Source organism: Pezoporus occidentalis, unplaced genomic scaffold (assembly GCF_034315485.1).
Source record: "Pezoporus occidentalis ecotype Australia unplaced genomic scaffold, CSIRO_AGI_Poc_V1 ctg6, whole genome shotgun sequence".
In the NCBI taxonomy this organism is placed as follows: Eukaryota; Metazoa; Chordata; class Aves; order Psittaciformes; family Psittacidae; genus Pezoporus; species Pezoporus occidentalis.
The window spans coordinates 6,892,841-6,917,548 of record NW_026915943.1 but is presented as its reverse complement, the minus strand read 5'-3'; the positions used below and the strand labels follow the sequence as shown (position 1 = coordinate 6,917,548).

Genomic DNA, 24,708 nt, shown 5'->3' with positions numbered 1-24,708 from the left:
AGCTGCCTGCTGGACCTGGTGATCCTGCTTCCTTACAAAGGGAAAGAGCCTCCACCTACCTTGGTCTCTTTCCCTCCCCGGTTCCTCACTCCCTCTCTCCCCCTCGGGCTGGCAGGATTCCTTGGGCAGAGCATGCAATCAGTTCGCAGGGAGCAGCCGCAGCCACAGGAAGGATGCAGAAGCACAATCAGAAGGAGCACCTCTACAAGCTGCTGGTGATCGGGGACCTGGGAGTGGGCAAGACCAGCATCATCAAACGTTATGTCCACCAGAACTTCTCCCCTCACTACCGGGCCACCATCGGGGTGGACTTTGCCTTGAAGGTGCTGAGCTGGGATGCTGAGACTGTGGTACGGCTGCAGCTCTGGGATATTGCAGGTGAGTACAGAGGAGAACCCTTTGCCCCATAACCTATCCAAAGACAATACAAAATATAGACCCAAATTAATTTAAGTTGGAAGCTACCAGTGCCTATGTGCTGAGGGGGAAGAGATGGAGGAAAGAAAACTTTATGGGCAGATTGACATTTTGGAGTTTCCTAAACCCAGCAGATCTCCAAACAAGGGGTGTCAGGGTGAAACCTGCCCTGTCTGATGTTCCTCCCAAGCCCCTAGACACGTGTGGGGACATGGGCACCCCTCTTCGAATGCCCCACTTGTTCTGCAGCTACCGCTGTTCAGCTTGCCTCATTGTACTTACAGATCTCTGTGACAGGAGGGAGAGAAACAAGAATTTCCTGTTACAAGTGTTTATTTGGTGGAAGAGATGAGGGATTCAACAAGATGGTTGAAATCATTTTTATAGTTTAATAAATAAGGAAAAAGTATCGCTGAGTTCCCTTCTCGAAACACCCTCCTTCTTCCTTTCTTTCCCTTTCTTCAGCCCAATGAAACATAAACAACTTCTGACATGCTTTGAAAAGAGAAGTGTTTCTCTCTGGCAATAATCCTGCTTGTTAAAATTTATTTACTCATGTTTACTTGTTCTTCTGCCAACACCAAGCAAGCGAAGATCATTTACTTTGTTAGGAGAAAAAAGAATAAATAGAGCTATCCTTGCACGCTTACATAATTAAAACCCCCCAGCCTTCAACACTGTTGCTGTCAGTGCTTTGGAGTTTTTATATTTGGCTTCCAACTAAATCCACAATTTTTTTTAGGAATTAATTGCTTCTGATTCAGTCCACAAAATAGAAGTTTATCTTGCTGCCATCTCTTGCACACTTTAAGCAATGATTTCTCATTTAGTGTCCTTAGGAATCCAAGTCCAGCTGTAACACAACACGTACAGCAAAAAGGAAGGCGTTTTAAAACCTTAATTAAATTAAGAAGTGACACTCGTTAAGCAGGGAATAGAGGTGAATGTTATATCAGCTGTTAGGCAACTGAGCCAGCCTGTGGCCTGAGCTGTGGGTTCAGTGATCTAGTCTGGAACGGCACAGAGTAAAACTAGTGAAATGGGAAAATTCTTGGCATTCTTAAGAGCGGAGGGAGTGCCTTTCTTCTGCACTGAGCTGCCTCATGTCTGAGCTCTGAATTTGGCACCAAGGCACCAAAACTTATGCAACAACAGTGCAAAACATGCATAACCTTGGCTTTTTTATAATCAGTAAAATCTTGTGGGTTTATGATGTTTAATACATATGTGCTCAGTTTATTAAGAGTTGGAATGATGGAGTGAATGTTGTTTTTATTGCTCACCAGTTATAACAATAAATACGTACACATCCAGAAGTTTTCTGCATGCGAAAGAGTGTTTAATAGTAGATTCTGAACTCATCAGGGACTTAAAGAATGTATTTTGCATGCCTTGTTTCAGAGATGTACTACACTACTAATCATGTGCTGGCAGATCATATGATGTAGCTTTCAGTCAGGCTGCAGAAGCAATTACACCAAGTTGTAGCACTGAATGACTAGCATGCTTTCTGAGTTATCACACATGACAGAGAGAATTACACCACAGTACTAAATTTCATATGAATTGCCCAATTCAAAGCATCTCTGTGAAGGTCAAGACAGTGGCCAGTAAGAAAGAATTGCTGTCTCAGTTTTAATGACTTCTGTGTAAGGAGCTTCAGCTGTTGATAGATGTACATAGAGCTTAAGTTCTGTAAGCAATGCACTGAATTCAGATCAGTGTGGTGCTGGCATACAAGTTATCCTAATAAGGCATCTGGCTGGTGAGAAAATGAGAAAAGTTTGAAAATGAAAGCAAAGTAAAACAGTTTAGAAATATGGAGGGAATGGAAATGCTTTATCCTGGCTGTGCCTGGTCACATATCATCACTTGGAAAACACAAATATGAAAGGAGAAGAGAAAGGAAAGTAAAAACTCTGGTCTCAGAGCATCTTTTTTCTTTAGGTAGAATCTCTATCCCCAAAGCTAAACATGGTCTAGAAATAAAGAAAGTTTTGGTCTCTGACCATGTTGAAGGACGTTGGTTTTGCATTCAGGACATCTTAAACTGAAGCAAATGCTGCAAATCTATCAATAATGTCTCACATCAGTATTTACACTTTTCTATATGTATGTGGGTACATTTATATATATCAATTACCATTTTAGTCTTGCATCCTCTCCTCCCTCTCCATTATACAGCCAGTGCACTCACCACTAAGTGTAATGTGCACTTCACTGTGTGGGTCAGTGGGCAGTAAATTGTTTAACAATGTAGAAATAATCTTCTCAAAAAGGTTTGGAGTAAAACTGGTATGAAGCTCATCTGCATTAGTAGCAGGATTTACATACACAGTGACTTAATTGGAGCAGTGACATACTTCAGCTGTGGTAGGACCAAACAGTTTACCCTCTTTTACCCTTACACACATAAGAAGAAAAAGCAAATTTGGTTCATCTGGTGCTATCTAATTTCATAGATCAATGTAGTTTGTATTTCTTAAAAGTATTTTTCTGTATTCTTTGATTTGTTAAACAAAAGTATAATAAGGTCTAATCGCTAAATGCTGAAACCACATTTATTTAGATGAGACATAAGTGCTGAACGATAAGGGAACTAAGCATTAGAAAATTTAATTCAGGGATCAGGTAAGTTCTGCATCACATGCTACTACATTAAGACTTGGATATTTTTTGTAACAGATAATATATTCCTGAAACTATGGTGCTAGACAGGAATAACTGGACAAAGCTTCATGGTTTATGCTGTTACAATTTCTGTACCAAGACGCTGGCATTAAAGTCTGATTTTATGTCTTCTCCACTCAAATGCCTAAGTTTGTTGTGACTGAATTTTCACTATTGTGTCTGGGTTGAGATATACATGGTAAAATTCTCTTTAATTTCCTTACAGCAGTTCCAAATTATTTCATTGAATGTCCCAAATTCTCAGTTTTGGTGTTCATGTCCCTGTGAAAGTGTGCCATCGCCTCTACTGGCGGGTCATACATCTTTAAATCTTGGTCCTCAGTCAGCTGTTTTTGTTTCCTTATCTTTTCTGCTGCCTCGGTAGGAGTATACTTTAAATTAATGAGCAGACTGATAAAAGGAAAGCTTTAAAAGAAACTCTTAATCCTATTTTGAACAAGAGCGCTGTGGTGTGGTGGCCCTGCAGATGCAGGCTGGGGCTGCTTTTGCAGAAACCAACTGTTGCAGGCATCAGATCTGGGTGTATTTGCTATTCCCTCCTCTGCAAGGCTGCTCTCAGTGCTGCTGTCTGCGCTTTGTGTCCACAGAGCCCTCAGATCACTGAAGACCAGCTTTAGCTGCAGATTTACTGCAGGGAGCATCAACATCAGTGCAGTGGAGGGCAGAGAGCAGCACTTCAGAGCCTTCCCCTTCCACTGCTACTTTTTCACAGCCCTGTCATCATCGCTGCTATCCCTCCTGCTGTGCGTGTGTGGGCTGGATTATTCATTGCTACCCAATATATATTGGTTTGCCTCTGCAAGGCTGGTTCTTGTCTCATAAAGAGTTGGACCAGTCATTTTGAGACATCCATGCAACACCAGTGGTATCAGAACACTTTCATTTCCTTGCCCTGCAACTTTCACCTCTGGAAACATCAGACTTTGCACAGATATGACCAAACGTTTCAGCAGTCATAAAGTTTCTGTTATGCTCCAGGATGAGTAAATGGGCTGTTCACTAGCGCAAGGCACAGCACATCTGCAGTACATATGCAAAATAAGATAGTCATGGTGATTTCTAAGCTAAGTTACCTTGAAATTACTGTTCTGCAAACATAAATAAGCCCCTGCCTGGGTGGTTTTATTTCAGTACAGATCTGTGGTGAGATCCATGGGCCTGATCCTGCTGACAGCCTGCTTTTCCCCATTCTGGGGTGATGAACACCACATTAAGGCTTGCTTAGGTTTCAGCCCATAAAGACAATGGCTTGAATTCAAGGATGAAAATTATGAAAGTTATATTGAAATGGAAGGTGTGAAGGGTTCATTCAAATGTTTAGATCTTCTCCACAGTTTCCAACTTCTCAGTGCTGCCTAAAGCCCCTCTACATAGCAATGGTGGTTCTCAGAAGGTTTTCCTCTTAGGACAATGGATGGTGGCAAACCCCATTGGAAAACCGGGCATTAGGCAGTTTTAATTAATTTTTATATTGCACTGTAATTCAGGAACTATATGAGAGACGGTGGAAATTATCTGAGTTTTAGCACTTTACCATTAGTTTTTACAATTTCATCAGAGATGATAGTGGTTAGTGGAAATTGTAGACTTCTGCGCAATTCATGCTGGCAAGTTTATGTGGGGTGAATAAGTTATGAAAATTCAGCTGTTGACTGCTTTAAGCCTATGAAATGTTACATGTCCCTGTGAGAGAAGGGCCACTGAAGTTAGGAGAGCTGGGCAGGAAGCTGCTGTTTAGACAGGGAGCCCTTCCCCTTGATGGAAATGTTGTTTTGGCACCTCGGTCTCACTGGGTTCACTTCAAAGAGGGGTAGAATTCATCTGGCTTAACAATTAGACATCTTGTACTAAACCATCTGAGCCTGAGCTACTCACCCTGGGCTCACCAGGGGGTTGAGGGTAGAGATTAAATACCTCCATGAAGAAGTTTATGAGACCACTCTTAAATGTCTGTTCTTGCTGAGAAGATGCCCTCTAGATCTCGTCTCAGTCTCTGACTACAAAGGGACCCTAATAGTAGATCCACCCCTTAATTTTATGGAACCTAAATTAGGGCTAATGGATCACAACATAAAACACCATCTCAGTGGGCAAAGGCCATCAGATTTGTGGGATTTGATGCCAGATGCCAGTGGCCTTGCAAGGGGTGCAGTAAAGTACAATGGGCCAGATCAAACAGTTCACAAGCTTCTGACCCTTCCAATGAAAAGCAAAACCCATCTCCTTCAGTTCCTCTTGCAATAAATAGTTCCTAATGTTCAAGGTTGCCTCCAAGATACCACTGGATGCCTAATGGTTGATCTATTTTCTAACCTACTTACTGCTTAAGCCATTGTGTTGTTGAAAACCTAAGGCCAGATTCTGACACCTTTAATACATCAAACTGTTCCCATTTTCATGAGTAATTCTGCTATATGAATAAGTTTTAGGACCCCCATCTAATAGATAGGGATTTGTTCACATAAGGGAGAATCTCTGGAAAAATATTCCTCCTGGGTCCTTAGACACAGTATTTAAGTCTCCAAGCACAATGCAAACACTAGAGATCACTTTTTTTACAATGTAAATAAAGTAAAAGTAAAGCCATTATGCAAGTGACAGAAAAGTCTGGGGTTTACAGACCACCTTTTTCCCATTCAAAATTGCTTAATGCCTTTATGCCAAGCAGGTTCATATCTTTATTGCAACCAATGGGTGGGGAAGACCACTTCAGAAAGGGTTTACACACATTATTCAGCCATCAGCTTCATTCTTTCTCTTTCTTTGAAGTGGTAATGGAAATTGGTGAGCACTGTTCCCCTGCATAAAGCTGCTTTTACAAACACAGTGTTTTTTCTGTGCAGTGAAAAACCTAGATATCTGCCAAAGCAGGAGGAGGAATCAGTGCAATGTTATCTGTCAGAACTTCGTCGGCCACTATGATCCAGAAGATCGCATCATAGGAGTCTTTTATTCTTCTAATAACTTTGTGATGAATTATTTTATGTTGCAAATGAATAATTTAGTTCTTGTTCTATGACGTCCCACCTATCTTAGAGATCTCTGTTCCAATTAATATGTGTAAGGCCCAAGTTTAGTTCTTACATTGTCTACATCTCATCTACAGTGTAAGCGTTTCAAGAACTTTGCAGAAGTATAAAGTATCACTGAAATATACTATGCATCAAAAGCTAATTTTACATGTTGCTGCTTGCATTTCTGCAAGCAGAAGTCAGACCTCAACTTCTGTTTGAAGGCACCTTCTTGCAGATGAATGAAAATTGCTCAACAAGGAGATTATTGAATAGCACATGACTTGCCCATTCATCTGATTAGCCCAGTGATAGGAATCATAAGACATTTTAACAAATCACAGCCATAAGGATCTTTCAATATGAACTCACATTTCCCAGAAATTTTGCATTTTCAGCTTGTTTTATCAGTGGAACAGAGTGCTTGTTTAAGGTAAAAAAACCCTAATATTAACTTGGAGAAGACAGATACCAATATTTGGTTCCTGTATCACGTGAATGACTTTCTCCTTGCTGCAACAGCTAGAACATAAATCCAAAGATAAACGTCACAAATGGAGAGTGTTGACCCCATAACTGCATTCAGTGCTACTTCCATTAAATGAAACTACATGGTCTAGAAGCCCAGTAATCAGCACTCTTCAGTTCTCAACCCAGCTTTACATCCAACAACGCAACTTCCAGATAAAGCTTCCCCAGGTGGCCTTCCTAAGGTCAGAGGCAGCCTCCTAATCTTGTCTTACTAACCTTCTCAAAATCATGCACATTGAGAAAATAAGGCTACAAACAGGTTTCCACTGAATGCTGTTTTATTGCGTAGCACCTTTTCTCAGCTATGGAAGCATATGTATAAATACAAGAGTCTTGTTAAACTCTTAAAGTTGTATTTAAGGCTGCTGTTGTGAGATGTTTCAGGAATATAATTCTTCTTTTCAGATCACAGCTCAGCAGTAGACATCGATAGAAATTCTATTTTATTTTTTTGCTTAAAGAAAAATTCTGTGTAATTTATTTCCATTCCAGGAAATGCTCTTTCAAAATTCCCATGAAAACAGCATGTGTATAACAAACCCACATCCCGATGCCAAGTGTGTTGTTTTTTATATTGATCATATAAAATGGTAGACATTTACAAATGTCCATGTTCAAATATAATAATCTATTGTTAGCTCACAAAAACACTGTAAATAACTTCCAAGAAATACTTTGAATTCATCAAATGAAACCATAAAGCTTCTGAACAGAACTAATGTGAAATACCTCCTCCCAGATCTTTTCACTGCAGTAATACAGCTCTTTCTTAGAACACTTTCCATATTTGCAAGGCTTTAAATTCACTTCTCTCACCTCTGTGTTTTAGTTTGCCACTAAAAGTAAATTCATAATGACTCTAATGCCTGGTATGGCCTCAGAGTATGTTACTGTTGATTATTACTACTTGCATGAGTGTATGCAGGGTTCTGTTCCTGCATGAGCAGATCAATTGCTAGATGTTTCCAAAAAAATACCATAGTGTTGAGCAGCTTCCAGACTGGTATCTAGATTTCTTGTGACTCCTGTTTAAAGTCCTATAATGTACACCAAGACCCTTGGGACTATCCACTCTTAGAAGTCTGGCAGCATAATAAGACTGTACACTGAAGCTCAAGCTTGTCATAAAGTTATTAACTTTCCTTGGATGTTTGCTTTAAAACTCTTTTTCCATGCTATACTTTGTTGTATTTTCATGCAAATTACTTTAGCATAGTACTTGTCATTATTTAGGCAAACAGCACCTTTCCAAAGACTTACAAAATGAAGTCCTACCTTCAGTAATGTTCTCTTAGAAAACATGCTGTATGAAATATTGACTCAGACTGGAAGCAGTGATTTTTACAAGGTGGCAATTTTTTTCTCTCTCCTTTTTTCTTTATCACAGGTCAGGAAAGGTTTGGAAACATGACCAGGGTATATTACAGAGAAGCCATGGGGGCATTTATTGTCTTTGATGTTACAAGACCTGCAACGTTTGAGGCAGTGACAAAATGGAAAGAGGATTTGGACTCTAAGTTGGTTCTTCCAAATGGCAAGCCTGTGCCGACAGTCCTCTTAGCAAACAAATGTGACCAGGGAATAGATGTTCTTATGAACAACGGCATCAAGATGGATCAGTTCTGCAAAGATAATGGGTTTGTGGGCTGGTTTGAAACATCAGCCAAGGTAACAAACATTTCCATTTATTTCTAAATGTTTTTCCAAGTACTACGAAGTTGGTTCTTGAAATAGTTCACTCAGTTTAAATGTGTACCTTGTAAAGCTCCAATCTTGGCGGAATTGGTTAAAGTTGAATTTGTAAATTAATACATTTCTATTTCTTTTAGGCCTATTATTGAAAAGGAAATTTATAGCAAAGCCAGGTTGGACAGGCTTTTGGGCAACACGGTCTAGTGTGACGTGTCCCTGCCCATGGCAGCGTGCTGGAACTAGGTGATTTTAAGCTCGTTTCCAACCATAAGCACTCTATGAGTTTATGATTCTATGACTTATGTGCAACATTCTGACCTGCAGCTGCTCTCATATGATAGGCCAGCAGTAAAGTATGTAATTTGTCAATGACTTACTGTGTATGAGCCTGAGGAGGAAGATGACCTTTGGCTAGACAAAAAAGCTACCTCTTATGAATGATATTCATAATAATATTTCATAATTATTAACAGTGAATTCTCTCTAAATATTTATGTAAACACTTTGCCTGATTTGAGACAATAGCTTTACTGTGCTAGATTCCAGAAAAAGTCAGGAATGTTGCAGCACTTGTATAATGCTTAATGTTACAAGCATTCATTCTGAAAAACATGTAAAAAAATAGTCACATATCTGGGAAGGAAGGAAAGGCTAATGGTCAAAGTGTTGAAAGAGCTGCTCTGAGGTTCAGTTCCTTGCCTTGGGACAGATTTCCTGGGTGCCTGTAAGAAAATGGAGATAAAAATCAGATAAAGCACTGGGACTTTCAGAGTATAAAGGCTCAAGGTACAGTGGTCCTGTGTATCCACTTGACATGTCTCAGATAATCTCAGTGCGTGTAAGATTTGGAGATCTGGCGTGTGAAATATTGATTTGACCACAACAATTCAGTGGATATTTTGTTTATGAAAGCTGGTATCATCATTAAGAACCTCTGGGGAGCATTTCAATGTGTTAAATGTGAAACATTTGGTTCTGGTTTGACCTAGATTATTAGTAGATTGAAAGCCAAAATGCTACATTCAATTGTTTAATTTATCTTAAGCACTTTATGAAAACTTCTTAAGAACCTGTGGACTGTATACTTGTATTTTAGTCTTCTGGTCTTGACACATTTAAGCATCCATATTTAAAAGAAATCTCACTTATAATAGCAGAAGCAACAAAATGTGACTACAACAATGTCCTAGACTGCCTCAAGCACTGCATAAACCTAAATTTTACTATGGACAGTGTTTAGTTCTGGTCTAAGAAAGAGGCCGAGATCTCTGACACGTCACTAGAAGATGTGGAGAGAGGGAGATTACAGGACAACCTATTATTATTTCTGTAAGGATTACATATTCTGTCCCTTTCCAATATTATGTTAGGTGTCTAACTGTTTTTCAGGCCACAAATAACATGAAGTACCAGGTTGTGTTTATTTGGAATGCAGTTCACCAGTGATGTATCATACTGTATATGGCTGTTTTCTTCAGAATTACTTTTTCTTCATTTCTGATGTGTACGTGAGTCTATGTTGCCTGGGGAAGAGATCTAATTCATTAAAAACTGGGGCATGAGGGCAAAACCACCACAAAAATCACAAGAGAGAAATGAGTAATAACTTGTTTAAAATGTATGCATCTAAAAGACTTGAAAAGAGAACAAGAGGGAGCACAATGGACCAATGTATAGAGGGCTACAGTTTCATTATTTCGGGTTTAGATTAGCAAAGTCATGCAGCGGGTTTCTGCTCTTTGGCTTATGAGCAAGGAATCTATATCATGAATTCCATACATCAGTCCCCAGCAAGCACCTGTCTGTCTCTTAAGAGCAACCACAATTATTGTGCCAAGAGCCATTTCAGGTCATGTCAGAGAATGAACATGCAAACAATTTCAAAGGTCACAGAGAGGTTTTACCATGATGATGGAGCCTGTGTTGGGCAGAACTGTGGAAGTATAAAGGACATGTAAAGTATAAAATAGTCACAACGGAGGAAAAGTTTTTCAAGTTTCCTCTAAGCCACATAGAATTAAGATTTAGATTTATTTTAAGCAAAGGAAATACCTAGATTCTTCTTACTTTATTTATCTCAGAAACCCAATCAGCCCTCAGGTTACCAGTCAATCATGTAGGAACAAAAGGAAATCCAGCTATGACAATACTTTTCTTCAAAGGCCGCTGTGAAGGGAACAGTAACAGTTGAGGACACATGACTTTCTCATCAGATTCTTCTTTTCTGCTATAGACTAAGGGTTAGGGTCTGCTTTTCTGTGATCCCCACACCTGATTTCGACCCAGAATTGGAGACTCCTGACTTTAAAATGATGCAAATAAGAATAATTCCACTGAAGTTGGTACAATAGCAACTTTTAGGCTCAGTTAAATCAGAATAATTTCCCCATTTGGTCTATGTTCTGAACTAAAATCTATGGGTTTTTTTCTAAACAAAAGTTATTATTATTGCTGTTTTAAAATACTGGATGTTGCATGTACCTGGTGTTCTTTCAGCCTAGGGCCTATTCAATAATTGAACTCAGGTCCTGGGAAAATAAAAACCTAGCTATGTTTGCTATTGAGGTTAGAAACTCTTTCCTGAAGGAGAATAACACTGGCAGAGAAGTCATCACATTGCAGCTAGCACTTTTAGCAGTTCAAATAAGTAATAACTTTTTTTTTTGGTGGTATCCTGGAATAATTAGATCTCCAGAGGTTTTCTGGAGATGTGCTTGGAAATGTTATAGCCTTCAGAGCAAACCAAATGTGATTTATGCACTTTGGAAAAACAAAGGTGATTACTGACAAAAATACATCTTTTAGTTCTTGTTGACTTGCAGAAAGAAGAATCATGAAGCTTACCTACCATAGCTCAAGCTGTCAGTGGTCTGAAATTTTTTGTCTGTAGAACTGGTGGATTACGCCAAAAAACATCACCATATTATTCCCTGGTGCCGTTTTTCTTAAGTCAACAACTTCAGAATTAAACATTTGAGCCACTTAATGCATTCTCATGTATTATTTTTGATTCTTACATTAATCTAAAGGAAATGGCAGGGGGGTTGGAACTAGATGATCTTAAGGTCTTTTCCAACCCTAACAATTCTATGATTCTCTGATTCTATGAAATACTCAGCTGGTTCCAACCTTGTGTTCCCTACAAAGATGGAAGAATTTGTTCTGATAGTTTGCCATGAAATAAGGGCCTTGTTGGGCAACAGCACAATGCAGTCACAAGTTATACATATACGCAGTGGAGAGCCCGTTATCTTTTATACATGCATATTTAGTTTGACCATGCTGATTGCAGTCTGAAAGGCACATCCCCAGATTGTCATGAAATAACCCTTAATAGTCAATTCTTTAATAAATCTCATGATGACCACTATTGTGAAAGATTCATTTTTTTAAAGGAAGGAAATTTCTTCTTCCTGCCACACATTTAATTATCCAGCATGTGGCCAGAGTAGCTGAGAGCTCATTCACATTTCCAAGCCTTTAAACTGTTTTCACCAGCATTCCTAGTTCAAAGAGGTGAGCTTTTGACTTGGATTAGAAAAGCAGCAATTTCAAGCTTATTATCGCCTCATAATGAAAACGGAACTTGTGCATCAAAACAGACAAGTCAGGCAAGACTAAATGGAGTTGAAAATGCCTACTTCAGAAATACCTCACGACTGACCACAGCTGTGCTGTGATTATGCTGCTTTTTGAGTAATTCGGCTGTCAGCGATACAGAATTAGGTGAAAAGACATTTGTGTTTTGTCCAAATTGCCCAGAAGGGCTGGATGCTCTGTTTTTCAGGTCCTATTTGAACACATCATATTTGGACCAGGAAAAAGTTACAGAATCTTTCCTCATCTAAGAAACATGGATAATAATGTACCTTTTCTCCAGCTTTTGGTCCACTGTGCATCATATCACCCAAATGCTGGACTAGGCATCAGAAGTGCTCTTTGGCACTGATCTACCAGATGACCTTCAGAAAGTCACTCTCTTCTCTGATTCAGCCTCTTCTTCCACAAAGCAAGGACAGCAATTCTGCTTGTCTTACCAGTGAGCTCTGTGAACAAACCAACTTCACTAGCCCTTGTTTAAATTAAATCATGAATTCTCCAGTTCTGACTGGACAATTACTATGAAAGTCAAAAAAACCCAAGCTGTACAGTAGACTTGTAGAGGAATGTGATATGTGATTTCGATTTCCATAAATATAAACAAGGTTTGGACATTTATTTGAATTATAGGCTGACACTCTACAGGTAATCTGCTGATCTGGTAACTCCAACCAAAGCAATCCATTTGAGACTGCCAGACCCAGTTAGGGATGTATGGGTCCTTACACTGTCTTTTTAATTCACTCAAAAAGAAAAACAACCCAGTCTGACCAATCTCATTGCACAGAGCCCTGGAAAATATTTCAGTTTCTGCCATGAGCCAAGGAATGAAGTTGACACCTAAGGCAGAAGCTTTCAGTTCAGAAATGTACAGAATGCTTTGCAGAACTTGTTTCCTGTAACTAGAAGAGGAGTTGACTCAGATTATCCCACAGGTAATAGAGTTGTCCTATAGCTCTGTATCACTTTAATGAAATATGGTATTCAGTGCTGGCCAAAAGCTGGAAATTCACAGGATCTGAGGTTGGAAGGTCAGCTGTTCAAACAATTTCATTGGACAACATCCAATCAGCTACAAGAATTAAATCTGAGAAATTCTCTTGTTTTCAAAGGGCAGTTCACATCCATGAATTTCATGTTCATGCATCCAGATGGCTTTTAACTTGTACGGTTGTGTTTTCCTCGGAACACAACACAGGAATATAGTACAACATCTTCATAAAGCTCTACTGCTGGCAGTTTCCTAGGGAGCTCTGCTAAGGGACCATGAGGAGCCATTCTCTCAGCCTGCTTGCTCCAGGGGACTGTAGGTTAAAACATCTTGAAAGTTATTTCCTTGCTCCTGCATTTTGGTGCACTGTAGAAATAAAATGCAGAAGATGGGAATTAGATGTAATAAATTTAAAAATAGATGCAAAAATGCCTATTTCAGAATTTGTAAATGTTTACTTAAGGGAGGTTGATTCCCTTCAACTCCAGTAATAGAGTCTAAAGTCATGACTTTAAGCAGTGCTTAGACATCCCCAAATGCCCACAGTAGGGAGCTATGCCTGCATACACTTTGATCCTCACCCTGACTTTCAAGGTAAGACTCAAAAGCATCAGATTCAGTCAGAGAAAGAAACTACCCAAATGCAGAAAGGGAGCAGGTTTATACCAGAAAACAACCAGACAAAACTAATACACCTGTACGGCAAAGAAAGAAGTTTCATCTGAAAGTGAGAAAGGCCCATAAAGTTAGCAGAGACCTTTTTCTTTCTGTAAAGAGCTAAGAGATCAGTCTAGTCTGCAGGGATATATTTCATCTATTAAAATGAAATGCTCTAAATGTTAATGTTCTGCATCTGCGTTAGAGATGACAGATAAAGGGGAAGGCAATCAGAATGCAAAGAAGCTTGCAGAGCTTGTGTACTGCTTTGAGACACATTCATAGAATCATAGAATCATAGATTACTTAGGGTTGGAGAGGACCTCAAGATCATCCAGTTCCAATCCCCCTGCCATGGGCAGGGACACCTCACACTAAACCATGTCACCCAAAGTTCTGTCCAACCTGGCCTTGAACACTGCCAGGGATGGAGCATTCACAGCTTCCTTGGGCAACCCATTCCAGTGCCTCACCACCCTGACAGTAAAGAGCTTCTTCCTCAGACCTAATCTAAACTTCTCCTGTTTAAGTTTGAACCTGTTACCCCTTGTCCTGTCACTACAGTCCCTAGTGAAGAGTCAATAAAGTATTTATTTTCCCTTCAGTAGATTGTTGCATTACAAAACTATGACATTATTTCTCATAGCAATAGGTTCAAAGGTTTTAAATCATGCAACTGTCCTTTCCTGCCCTTAGTTGCAATTCTTTCCATGGAACTGCCCTTTAAAAAGATACATTTGAAGGAGATAGATCTACAAAGCTAACTGTAATTTCATTTGTGTCTTCCAGTGTTCCTTTCTGGCTTTCAGAGATTGCTCAGAGTTATCTCCTTTGCCTTGCTTTGTATTGTAATAAAGAGCAGCGTGTGCTGATTTTCACTCTTGCATTCCTTATTGATGGGGTCAAGAGAAAGACCAACTCTAGTAGTCAGACATCATCACAGGAGCTTGGGTCAGATTGATGCAGGGTAAGCCACTTAGTGCTGGATTCACAACAAAGTTCTTGCATCACTGACTGTGGTAGTATCTATCAGGTGCTGGGATTTACTGAGGCACAGAAGTCACAAACACGGGTTAGACACCTCAGGGGACAGGGCAAGGGGAGATGCTCAGGAAAGGGTTTCATAAAAGCTAGCCTGCTAAATCAGGCTGTCAAAGTGAGAAGTAGAGGAAAAGCAGGAGGAGAGGACTGATAGCAATAATATGGGTAAAATCCTTTATTTCTGATCTTGCAGTAAAAACTCTTCCACAAGCCTTGGGAAGGAAAGGCATTATTGTGTTCCTACCTTATCATGAGAAGACTTCAAATATGCCATCTCCCACTTTGCAACTAGCCACCATGTACTGGGTCATGCAGTTTCCTCTGTCAGGGGCTCTGCTTTTTCTCCATTTGATAAATGGCCACAGCAGCACTTTGCTAGTCAAGAAAGATGCCTTGTAAATCACACATCAAAGATGCAGTGCTGAGTAATAGCAGCCTTAGAAGGAGTATGAGTAGACAGACCTTTCTCTGTGTTAGGAGAACTGTGAAGCTAGAAGAGGCTGGAAAACAAATTTCACTACTACAGATGCATCTAGTACCATGTCAAGAGCTGAACCATGTTGACATTGGGAAGTGACTCTATCAAGGAGACAGAGTAGGAGTAGGTCTCTCAGTAAGACCTAAAGAAGAGGAAGAGAGAGGGAGAAAAAGAGGAAGAAGAGGAAGAGAGAGAGAGAAAAAGAGGAAGAAAAGAAGAGGAAAAGAGGAAGAAAAGAAGAGGAAAAGAGGAAGAGAAGTCAAGGCAAATCAAAAGGCAAGGGAAGGCAAGGAAAGGCAAAGAAAGGCAAGGCAAGGAAAAGAAAGGCAAGGGGAAAGAAAAATGTCTGAACTGCAGCAATTATCACAATTCCTGTAGTGTTTTGTGTAGAACAAAAGCCATGAAGGAGATGACAGCTAAGGGATTTCAGCAGAGACCCACTGAAAGGCATCTTTTTGATCTGTGTCATTGGGGCTGCTTCCATATTTCAGTACAACTAGTAGGGTGGCTGTGATTGCTCCTCTCTGTACAAACTCACACTCTGATTATTTGTTTCTTTGTATTTGATGGGTGTCCCTTTTTCTCCTTCCTTCCCTAGACTGCCTTTCAACACCTCCTGCTGTCTAAAATTATCTGGTCTCTGAATGTCTGTGTTTGGATATCAGATCACCTTCTACTGTCTGTGGCTGCTTTACTGCCTAGCAGAATATTGATTCTTCTTTTGCAAAACACACTGGAGGAGGAGAGGTGCAGAAATCAATATTTCATTAGACAGACCAGAATACAGCAACGTCTGATCCAGACCTAGGACATGGAATAGACACCATAGGATTAGAGTTGTAACAAAAGGCAACACAGCATCAGAAAGGAAGTGATCAAGACATAGAGTCGGGACAGCAGGAGTTGGTTTGCTGGCATAAGCACAGGCTCCTTTCAGCAAGTGACTTAACATGTCACTTCTCATCCACATATCAGTTGTCATCTGAACCATGGGAGAAGGCTGGAGCTAACACAAGCTCAAAAATAGCTGTGCTATCTTCTGGAGTCACCCTTCCTCTCTTGCTCTGCTGTACCTGACAGAAATTTGCATCCACTCAGCTTAGACAGTTTACATAAATGTTCAGGATGAGAAAATTCCACTCTGATCCAACATACACTATGGACAGGTCTGTTTATTCCTTTCCTCTTATACAGAACAAAAGGTAGATTTTTATTCACATGGGTGCGAATGCTTTAGGTAGCAAACCCACACGTTTTGCTTGAAGAAGAGTTCAGTCACATAAACTTCAGCAGGGGCATCTAAAGGAATGGCCCCTGGCAGAGAGGAAGGTAGGCATGGACTGAAAGCAGAAGCCTTTTTGGGTGGAATGGCCTGAAAGAGCTGGGGTTGATCTCTAGCTAATTCTAATTCACATATGTTCAGTAGATCTAGACAGACACCTAATAGAGAAACAGCAAACTCAGCCTAAAATGCTGCTAGCATAATAAGGAATTTAGGTCAAATTTGGTGACTAATTTAATTAAAAATAAGAAAGAGCAATGCAGAAAAAAAAAGAGGCTTTTAATTTTCATATTCTCAAACCCAAATATTTTGACTTTTCATGTCAAAACAGTATTTTCATGTTTAAATTTGGCTTTCTTCCCCCAGAAAGCTACAGAAGTCTAAAAAGAGGTTTAATGATCCAATTTTACTTTGGTTTGATTTATGGCTGAAGTAAGACATCATTTTTTTTGCTTCTGAAATTTTAGTCTCAGGTCTAGCACATGGTCTTCCATCCATCACCAGTGGGCATAAGGGATGTCCACCTATACCCATTTTATGCTTTTGGGGTTTAGGGTTCTTTCTCCCTTTCTCACTCTTATAAAATGCTGATCTTAAGTCTCTGACAAAAAGGGTTTCTATTGATACAGCTGAACATTAATCATTTTGGGCACAATCTCAGATAGTCCCTAAGATATTACTGAAACAATGCACTTTGCCATTCCAAGAGGGACGCAACACATGGGTAAATGAAGTAGATATCAGTCCATTAGTAAAGAAATACGCAATGCAATAGATTTTAACAATCTTGTTTTGTCTTCAGCTTTCTCAGCAGTACTGAAAGATACTTTTCATGTCTATTTCTTCTGACAAAATTTCACAGTGTCCTGAAAAACGATTTGGTGCATGCTTGAGGAATGCGCTTGTCTAGTCTGAGAAAGCCATGTGATGCAGTAACATTTTAGCATCTCAGTAAAGAGCTGATTCTCAGTTCTCGGGCACTTTCTAGGGGTTAACATGTAAATGAATTGTCTGAACATTTGTTTTTTTGCAGCCATCTGATATTATTTAGAGGTCAAAGGTCAAATATTTAAGGTCACTTGCGTAGGTGAAGAAACATGAGAAATCTCAGCACTAATGAACATTTTCAGTTAGATCCCCAGATTTCAGCTCTTTACTGTGGTGTGAAGGGATGGTCAATGGAGTCTGTGGAGCTTTACCATTGATTTCAAGGGGATTAGAAACTTTAGATTTTTGTCTTCATATATTTGCCTCACCTCAACTGAAGCACACACATGTACTTTGGTTTCTTTATAGCTGAACTTCATAATTAAACATCTCAGCTGACTGTTTTTGAACATACATGTGCAGGAAAAGGTTTCACATGTTAAATTGTACAGGTTATGTTGAATTGATGCTGAGCATTTGCTGAAGGTAGACTTCATAACATTCTATGCATGGGTGTTTATGGTCTAAGTACACCAGGCCCCAGATCCAGCTTGGAAATCTCAGTAATCTTAGACAGCAAATAAAAGCATAGTGTTTATGGAGGAAGGGGAGTGTGTCTATATATACATAAATATATACATATATGTTTATATGCATTACTGTGTGTGCATAATGTGGGTTTGTGATCCTGCCCCTTTACTCTGCTCTTGTGAGACCTCACCTGGAGTATTGTGTGCAGTTCTGGTGTCCACAACATAAAAAGGACATAGAACTGTTGCAACAAGTCCAGAGGAGGCCACGAGGATAATCAGGGGACTGGAGCACCTCCCGTATGAAGACAGGCTGAGGAAGTTGGGGCTGTTCAGCCTGGAGAAGAGAAGGCTGCGTGGAGACCTCATAGCAGCCTTCCAGTATCTGAAGGGGGCCTGTAGGGATGCTGGGGAGGGACTCTTCATTAGGGACTGTAATGATAGGACAAGGGGTAACGGGTTTAAACTTAAACAGGGGAAGTTTAGGTTGGAAATAAGGAGTAAATTCTTTCCTGTTAGAGTGGTGAGGCACTGGAATAGGTTGCCCAGGGAGGTTGTGAATGCTCCATCCCTGGCAGTGTTCAAGAGCAGGTTGGACGAGGCCTTGGCTGATATGGTTTAGTGTGAGATGTCCCTGCCCATGGCAGGGGGGTTGGAACTTAGAATCATAGAATCATAGAATGGTTTGTGTTGGAAAGGACCTTAAGATCATCAAGTTCCAACCCCACTTCCACTTGATGATCTTAAGGTCCTTTCCAACCCTAACTGTTCTATGATTCTATGATTTCCCAGAAAATTAAAGCTGCAGTGAGGTTTCTATATCCTATCATAGAGAATAAATAACCAGTGCCAATAGTTAAAGTGGAAGAGTGTCTTTTATGCCAGAAAGCCTGAGTTTTTATTCCAAACATGTTAGTGGCTGTCATTAAAAAAAGTCCTTACTCAGTATTAGTACTTATTTTATATGCTGTTCTGAGCTGTGTCTCACTGATCAGCCTATTTCAGCTCTGCCTATTCTACAAACAGAGTAAGGGTTGCTGCAAATGAAATGTGCTGTTGAAGTAAGGCACAAGGAGAAAAATGTGCTTCGCCTTTCCTTCTAAACTTCTAGAGTGAGGATTTCTGACTTACAAATGAAACCAGTGATGTTATATCTCTTCTGAAGCAGTAAATTTGTGATAAATCAGCCTCAACTAAAAATAAGTGAGGACTTCAGATGATATAGAACCTTTTTACTGTTTTGTGAATAACTTGAAATTGTATCATTTATTCAATGAATCTGGCTCATCATGGGTTTCATTGTGAGCACTGTACACAGAAATCTCTTGAAACTGTGAGAAGGCTTAAAAAATGAGTGTGGTTGATGGCTGTAATTGCTGGTAGGTAATTAATAATTTGAAAATGAGAGTAACTGTTATTCAAGCAATGAAATATGGACTCCAGAGCTTTACTTCAGGCATCTGTCTTTAACATCCCTCTGGCACTTGTTTGTTTGGTTTATTGAAGCAATCAAATCACCAAGAGTTTGAAGTAATTTGAAGTGAGCTCTGTGTATAATTTAAAGGAGATATGAATCATAATATACATAATACCTAACTAAAAAACTACAGTAAGCATTATTAATAGAGTCAATTTTTGAAAGCTGTTTATTGAGGAAAGTAAACTTATGATGTTGCCTAGAGAAAAGTTTAATTATGCACAGGAAATCTGCAGCCTGGTCTAATTAATATTGACTAATCAACCTCTCTTTCTCTTTCACATGCAGGAAAATATAAACATCAATGAAGCTTCCAGATGCTTGGTGAAACACATAATTGCTAGTGAGAGTGATCCAGTTCAGTCTATTGAACCAGATATTATAAAACCACACTTGAATTCCTCCAAGATTGTCAGTTGTTCAGCTTGCTTCAAATCCTAAGAGACTTCCAGGCTATCAAAAGAGCTGAAAAACTACAATTCACAATTTCTACTTTGTCCAACGTACCCAGCCTGCCCACATTGTCCATCAGCAGATTGCCATTTTCTCAAGAATATCCTTAAATTTTTCCACAATTTTTTTGACAGCCAAGATTTATTATGTTCATTGATAGCAACTGTTCAAAACTGTCCTTGGCTATTGGTCAAATGAGACTCGTGGTGATGGTGTGTTTTCCTGGTGGGATAACACCACCAGTGATATCAAAACCTATTACTTTGCAATGTAGTTTCTGAAAGCTTTGTGATGTGACTACAGCGATACCCTACTTGTCCATTGGTCCTCCAACTTGCCTACTCAATACACTGACAAGGCAACATCATTGCACTGTTTTGTCACACATCAAACTTCAATGATCTTGTTTCATATGAGGAAGATGACGATAATGAAAATATAGCTGTTCAGAAAGAGATAACAAGAAGGTAACAAAATTGAACATGAAGCAACCTTCCATGTCATTCAGTTCTCCAGAAGATCTCAGCTCCTGAGATTGATGCAGTATTTGCTCCCTCTTTCTGAAGAGTTAAATTCTCATAGTGTTAGCGTTGTTTTCAGATGAAGCAAAATGGAACAAGTCAAGGGTGAGGGGTGACAAGAAAAGGAATCAGGGGTACAGCCTCAAAGATGAAGCAGCTAAGAATCTTCAGAAAGGTTATCTATTCTATAAAGCCAGTAATTCCTCTGAAAAGTACTCATTCGTTTTGTTCTTACCTCTCCATCCTTAATGCCACAGATGTCCCAGTGTGTTTGAACTATGCATATACTGTAAGCCCCTGCATGCATCCCTCCATCATGGTGATTCTCATGGAAAAATCCACTATGCACACTATAATGTAACAGCTGAACTTTTCAGGAATGCATCTGTGTTTAATAGCAGGGTATCTGCTTTCTGAGAACATTTCTTCTAAAACACTCAATTGTATGAATGATCGCAGGAAGTAAAATGAAATGGCCCTAATAACCACTCCTGGAATATGTGCAGAATTTGTTGAGCTGCTCTGTGGAAATGAAGTGGTTGATATTCAGAATCCCACAAAATTTCAATCATTTAAACAAATGTGTCTAGACAAGAAGTCTTGATATCTGGCTCAAGCCCCTGCAAGACAAACTTTGCCCGTCTCCTGCTGTAGACAAATAACTTGCATTTTCTATTCCCACTCATCCTTTTACTTCCTAAGCTATGGACTCTCAGTGCCAGGAGCTGTCTTCTGAGATGGCTTCTTTCCTTAAAGATGTTAACGCCATGGAGAGGAGGAGGCAGAATCTTGTGACATCCTGTGTTTGTGGACGTCAGTGCAATACTTAACTGAACACTTAGTTGGCAATGGAGTGAAACACTCAAAGGCTAGTGAATAGGTGTTGATTTAGAAATCCTCAAGCTGACCTTATCCTGTGAGACTTATGGGTTTCTTCTGCCTCTGAAATTCATCCTATTACTTGTCAGTGTTAGGTTTGTGGTAGGACTTGATGACCTTTAAGGTCTTTTCCAGCCTAAATTATTTGATGATACTATCACTGAATGAGCTATTACTACATCATAGGCACTGCAGAGGACAGCAGGGGACACAGACATCATGTGCTCTTCCTAAAGCCTTAAACTGGTTATTTTTTGTCATGGAATTTTAGAGTAAGAAAGCAAGGTCTGTGGTTTTAAAAATAAAAATCCACATCCGGAATCAATCTGTGCACACACATAGATGTAAGGGTCCATATATATCATGAGCTGGCTTTTTTCGAGGAGAGTAATTTTCAAGTTGTTTTGATCGCAGTGTTACCCCTTAACACTTGTGTTAAACATCCTTTAACTCCTGCTGTGAACTGGGTCAAATAACTTAACCTTTCTGCCTCAGTTTCCTCATCTGGAAAATAGGGATTGATGTACACACCTACCTCACAGCACTCCTTGAAAGTTACTGTTGGCACCACGCTTTGAAGATATATGTTATACAAATGCCAAGCTCTGTTACTGCTCAGAATGAAATATGAGTGCCCTCTAGCATAAATACATGGTGCTGTAATGACTTAATGTTCTAAATCTATCCAGGGCTTGTCTGTGCTGCAACAATTAGCTTCAATTATTCCACTTCAGTTAACCTAGCCAAGGTTGTAAAGCAACGTGTGACTGCATGGGATGATTAGATTAGCTGCAGACGGCTGGAAACGGAAACTGGCTGTGCAGATGTCATGCTACTAGTTTAATAATCTCAGCAGCAAAGCTGCAATACACAACTAGTGCCAGACCAGGTAGTTCAAGTTTAAAGCATTATTTAAGCCAAGTCATATGGATGCCTTATTAAGGATAACACTCGATTCATATCTTGAGCCAACACTGTTGGGAACATGGCACCTAGGTATTCAGATGGCTTCTAAAGGGCTGAGTTTTCATGAGCTGAACCCCATGCTTTTCTTATAAATTGATGCCTCAGGTGAAGCAGAGGAAGTTGTCATTTCTCCCAAAAATTATTTTGTGCTCAACTTGCAAACTGCTCAAACATAGCAGCTGCTAATGTGTTTCAGTTACCTTCGGATCACTTGTCTTTGGTGGCTTCTAGCCAATATTCATTAAGCCTAATGGTAGCTTCCTCAAATGTTTGAGAGCTATGGCTAAAGGTCTGGTATAGCAGTAACTAAAGAAACTCACACAAATAAAACACTTCAAGGACACACAGACCTTTATGTTTATGTGTGTTGTATAAACCTGCTTTAAACTATGGACTAATCACCTGTTTCCCTTCTTTTCTGTGTTAAGTTTTACTGCAGTCACAATTCTTGGGCAGATTTTCCCGTCTCTGGTAGATGGTGGATAGAATTTGGCCAATTTCTAGAATAAGGACTAAACAAGGTATATATTCTAAACTCACACATATTTACACCATGAGAATTAGAACAATATCATGAAGAATCAGGCTTCCTTAGGAAGGCACATAATTCTAAATGTTCATTTCTATTTGCACTGAAGAGATAGGAATCTGTCAAGTCTCTTTCTGTAATGCAATAAATGTGTGAATGCCACCTGGGTATCTAGCAAACACAGCCCTTTCAGAAGTGGTTGTCGTAGGCAGGTCAGAATAAAAGCTTTAATTTAGAATTAATGAGCTCAGTTTGTGGCAATACCCTTTCAGGAACAAATGTAAAATTTAGTTATACTGTGTCAGTCTCTAACAGGTTTTGTTTATGTATTGATACATTCTGTGCTATGTTCTCTTTGCTGGTCATTAGGGACCAGGCATCTTAATTGCATGGCCATCTAAAAATGAAACATTTTCCCCTTCTGTTTGCAATAATTAATAAAAGACATGAGTCTATGACCCTCTAAGTGAGCAAAGATGGATTTAAAATTCATTTTCATTCTAGTCCTCCATAAGCGCCCCTCTGGGTGTCCCAGCACCTAGAACCACAGGTGAGGTGCAGGGCATGAGGGATGAGCCCAAATGACTCATGAAAAATGGTGATTGAGCATCTCCACCCCACGGCTTCATTTACCAGCTCAGCCACAACACCAGGAATAACAGGATGACGTTTTCCATCTTCAAAGCTCCATACAAACAAAATCTCATAACTATAAATACCTTGGGAAGCATATACATATTATTGAGAAGAAAATGGATGGAGTGAAAAGTAAATATTGCTTTTTTATTCCAGAAGGATCATAATTTATTCGACCAAGTTGAGCTGTCAAGGGAAAGCCATTTGGACCCTGAAAATCTGGCTTTCTTCTTCTTATGCATTGGCTTTTTAGATCATATATTTTCATTGAACTTTTCTATTCAGGAATAGTCATTCCCAGCAGTACCTTGTGTACGCAGCTTGAATTGTACATCAGTATTTTACCTTCAGACTTTTTTCTGTAGCTTCCATTTTAACCTGCCTGACCATATAAAAGGGGAGGGAGGGAAGGAGAAGGTACGCGTTTAAATAGCAGTTTTGTTTTACATCTTAAAACACTCGGTCTAGGTGAATGAAGTGAAATTGTTAAATATATGTGGAAATGCAATTGTATGTCAATTGCCAGGAAACAATCAATGAAAATATATTTTACCGCACCAATATTTATGCATGTGACCGCAGGCTCTATTGTAATAAAAGATGACATTTCTGACAAGACATGGAATATGAGTGTTTTGTAAAATTAATTCATTACCAAAGTAAGCAGACACAAGTAGCCACAAGCTAATTTATCTCTAATCATATGTAGCAAATCTCTCATATATGTATTAATAGTTTCATTTAGACTGTTTACTTTAGTTCAACCCCTCTTTTAAACCATCCAGATTACTGTTAACATTGATTAAATGATTACCAGTCTAAGACAGAAACTTTCCACCTTTTCTTCCTTCATTATCCTGTTTGATACTGCAGTTCCAGATGCTAGTTTTATGGCTCCAGCTCTTCAGAGAACCTCGGTTCAAAGTCTGATTGCACAGGCAGAATTTCTGGCTCACAGGTAGATGCATCATCAGTTTGGGGCTCTTTATTAACTGCACACTCCTTTCTCAGAAGTCTGGCTGGGTAATAAATGGCCTACATTTGTTAATCAGGCAGCTGCATATCTAGGGTATAGTAACGACATTTGTCTTCAGCTGTCAGGGCAAGTTGGTACCTGCAGCAATGTTACACACTTGACCTTTCATGATTCCTTAGAAATATTAGATTGCTTTATTAATTAAAAGAAGAGGAGGTGCTTACCTGCAGTGTGAGTCTAGTATTTATTTTACAGCTCTTATCTTTTCTGCAGCATCAACAAAACTAACATTGTGGTTTCATTGCCTTTTTTCATAATGCAACCTGACATTCTCACACCCTATGGTGGAAGGTGCTGCAAGACCCACAGTCAAACCCCCAGCATTTAGTACCACTGTTGCAGCACTCATAACAAAGAAATATC

At 39.5% G+C, this 24,708-nt stretch overlaps 1 protein-coding gene across 1 annotated transcript; it reads left to right on the top strand.

The window, feature by feature from the left end:
- On the top strand, positions 1-23,927 carry RAB38 (RAB38, member RAS oncogene family). The gene is made up of 3 exons (XM_062639277.1): positions 1-378; positions 8,038-8,318; positions 19,614-23,927. Exons 1-3 carry the CDS (start codon positions 174-176, stop codon positions 19,764-19,766), a joined length of 639 nt encoding a protein of 212 aa, XP_062495261.1. The 5' UTR covers positions 1-173; the 3' UTR covers positions 19,767-23,927.
- Positions 23,928-24,708: the final 781 nt, after the last annotated feature.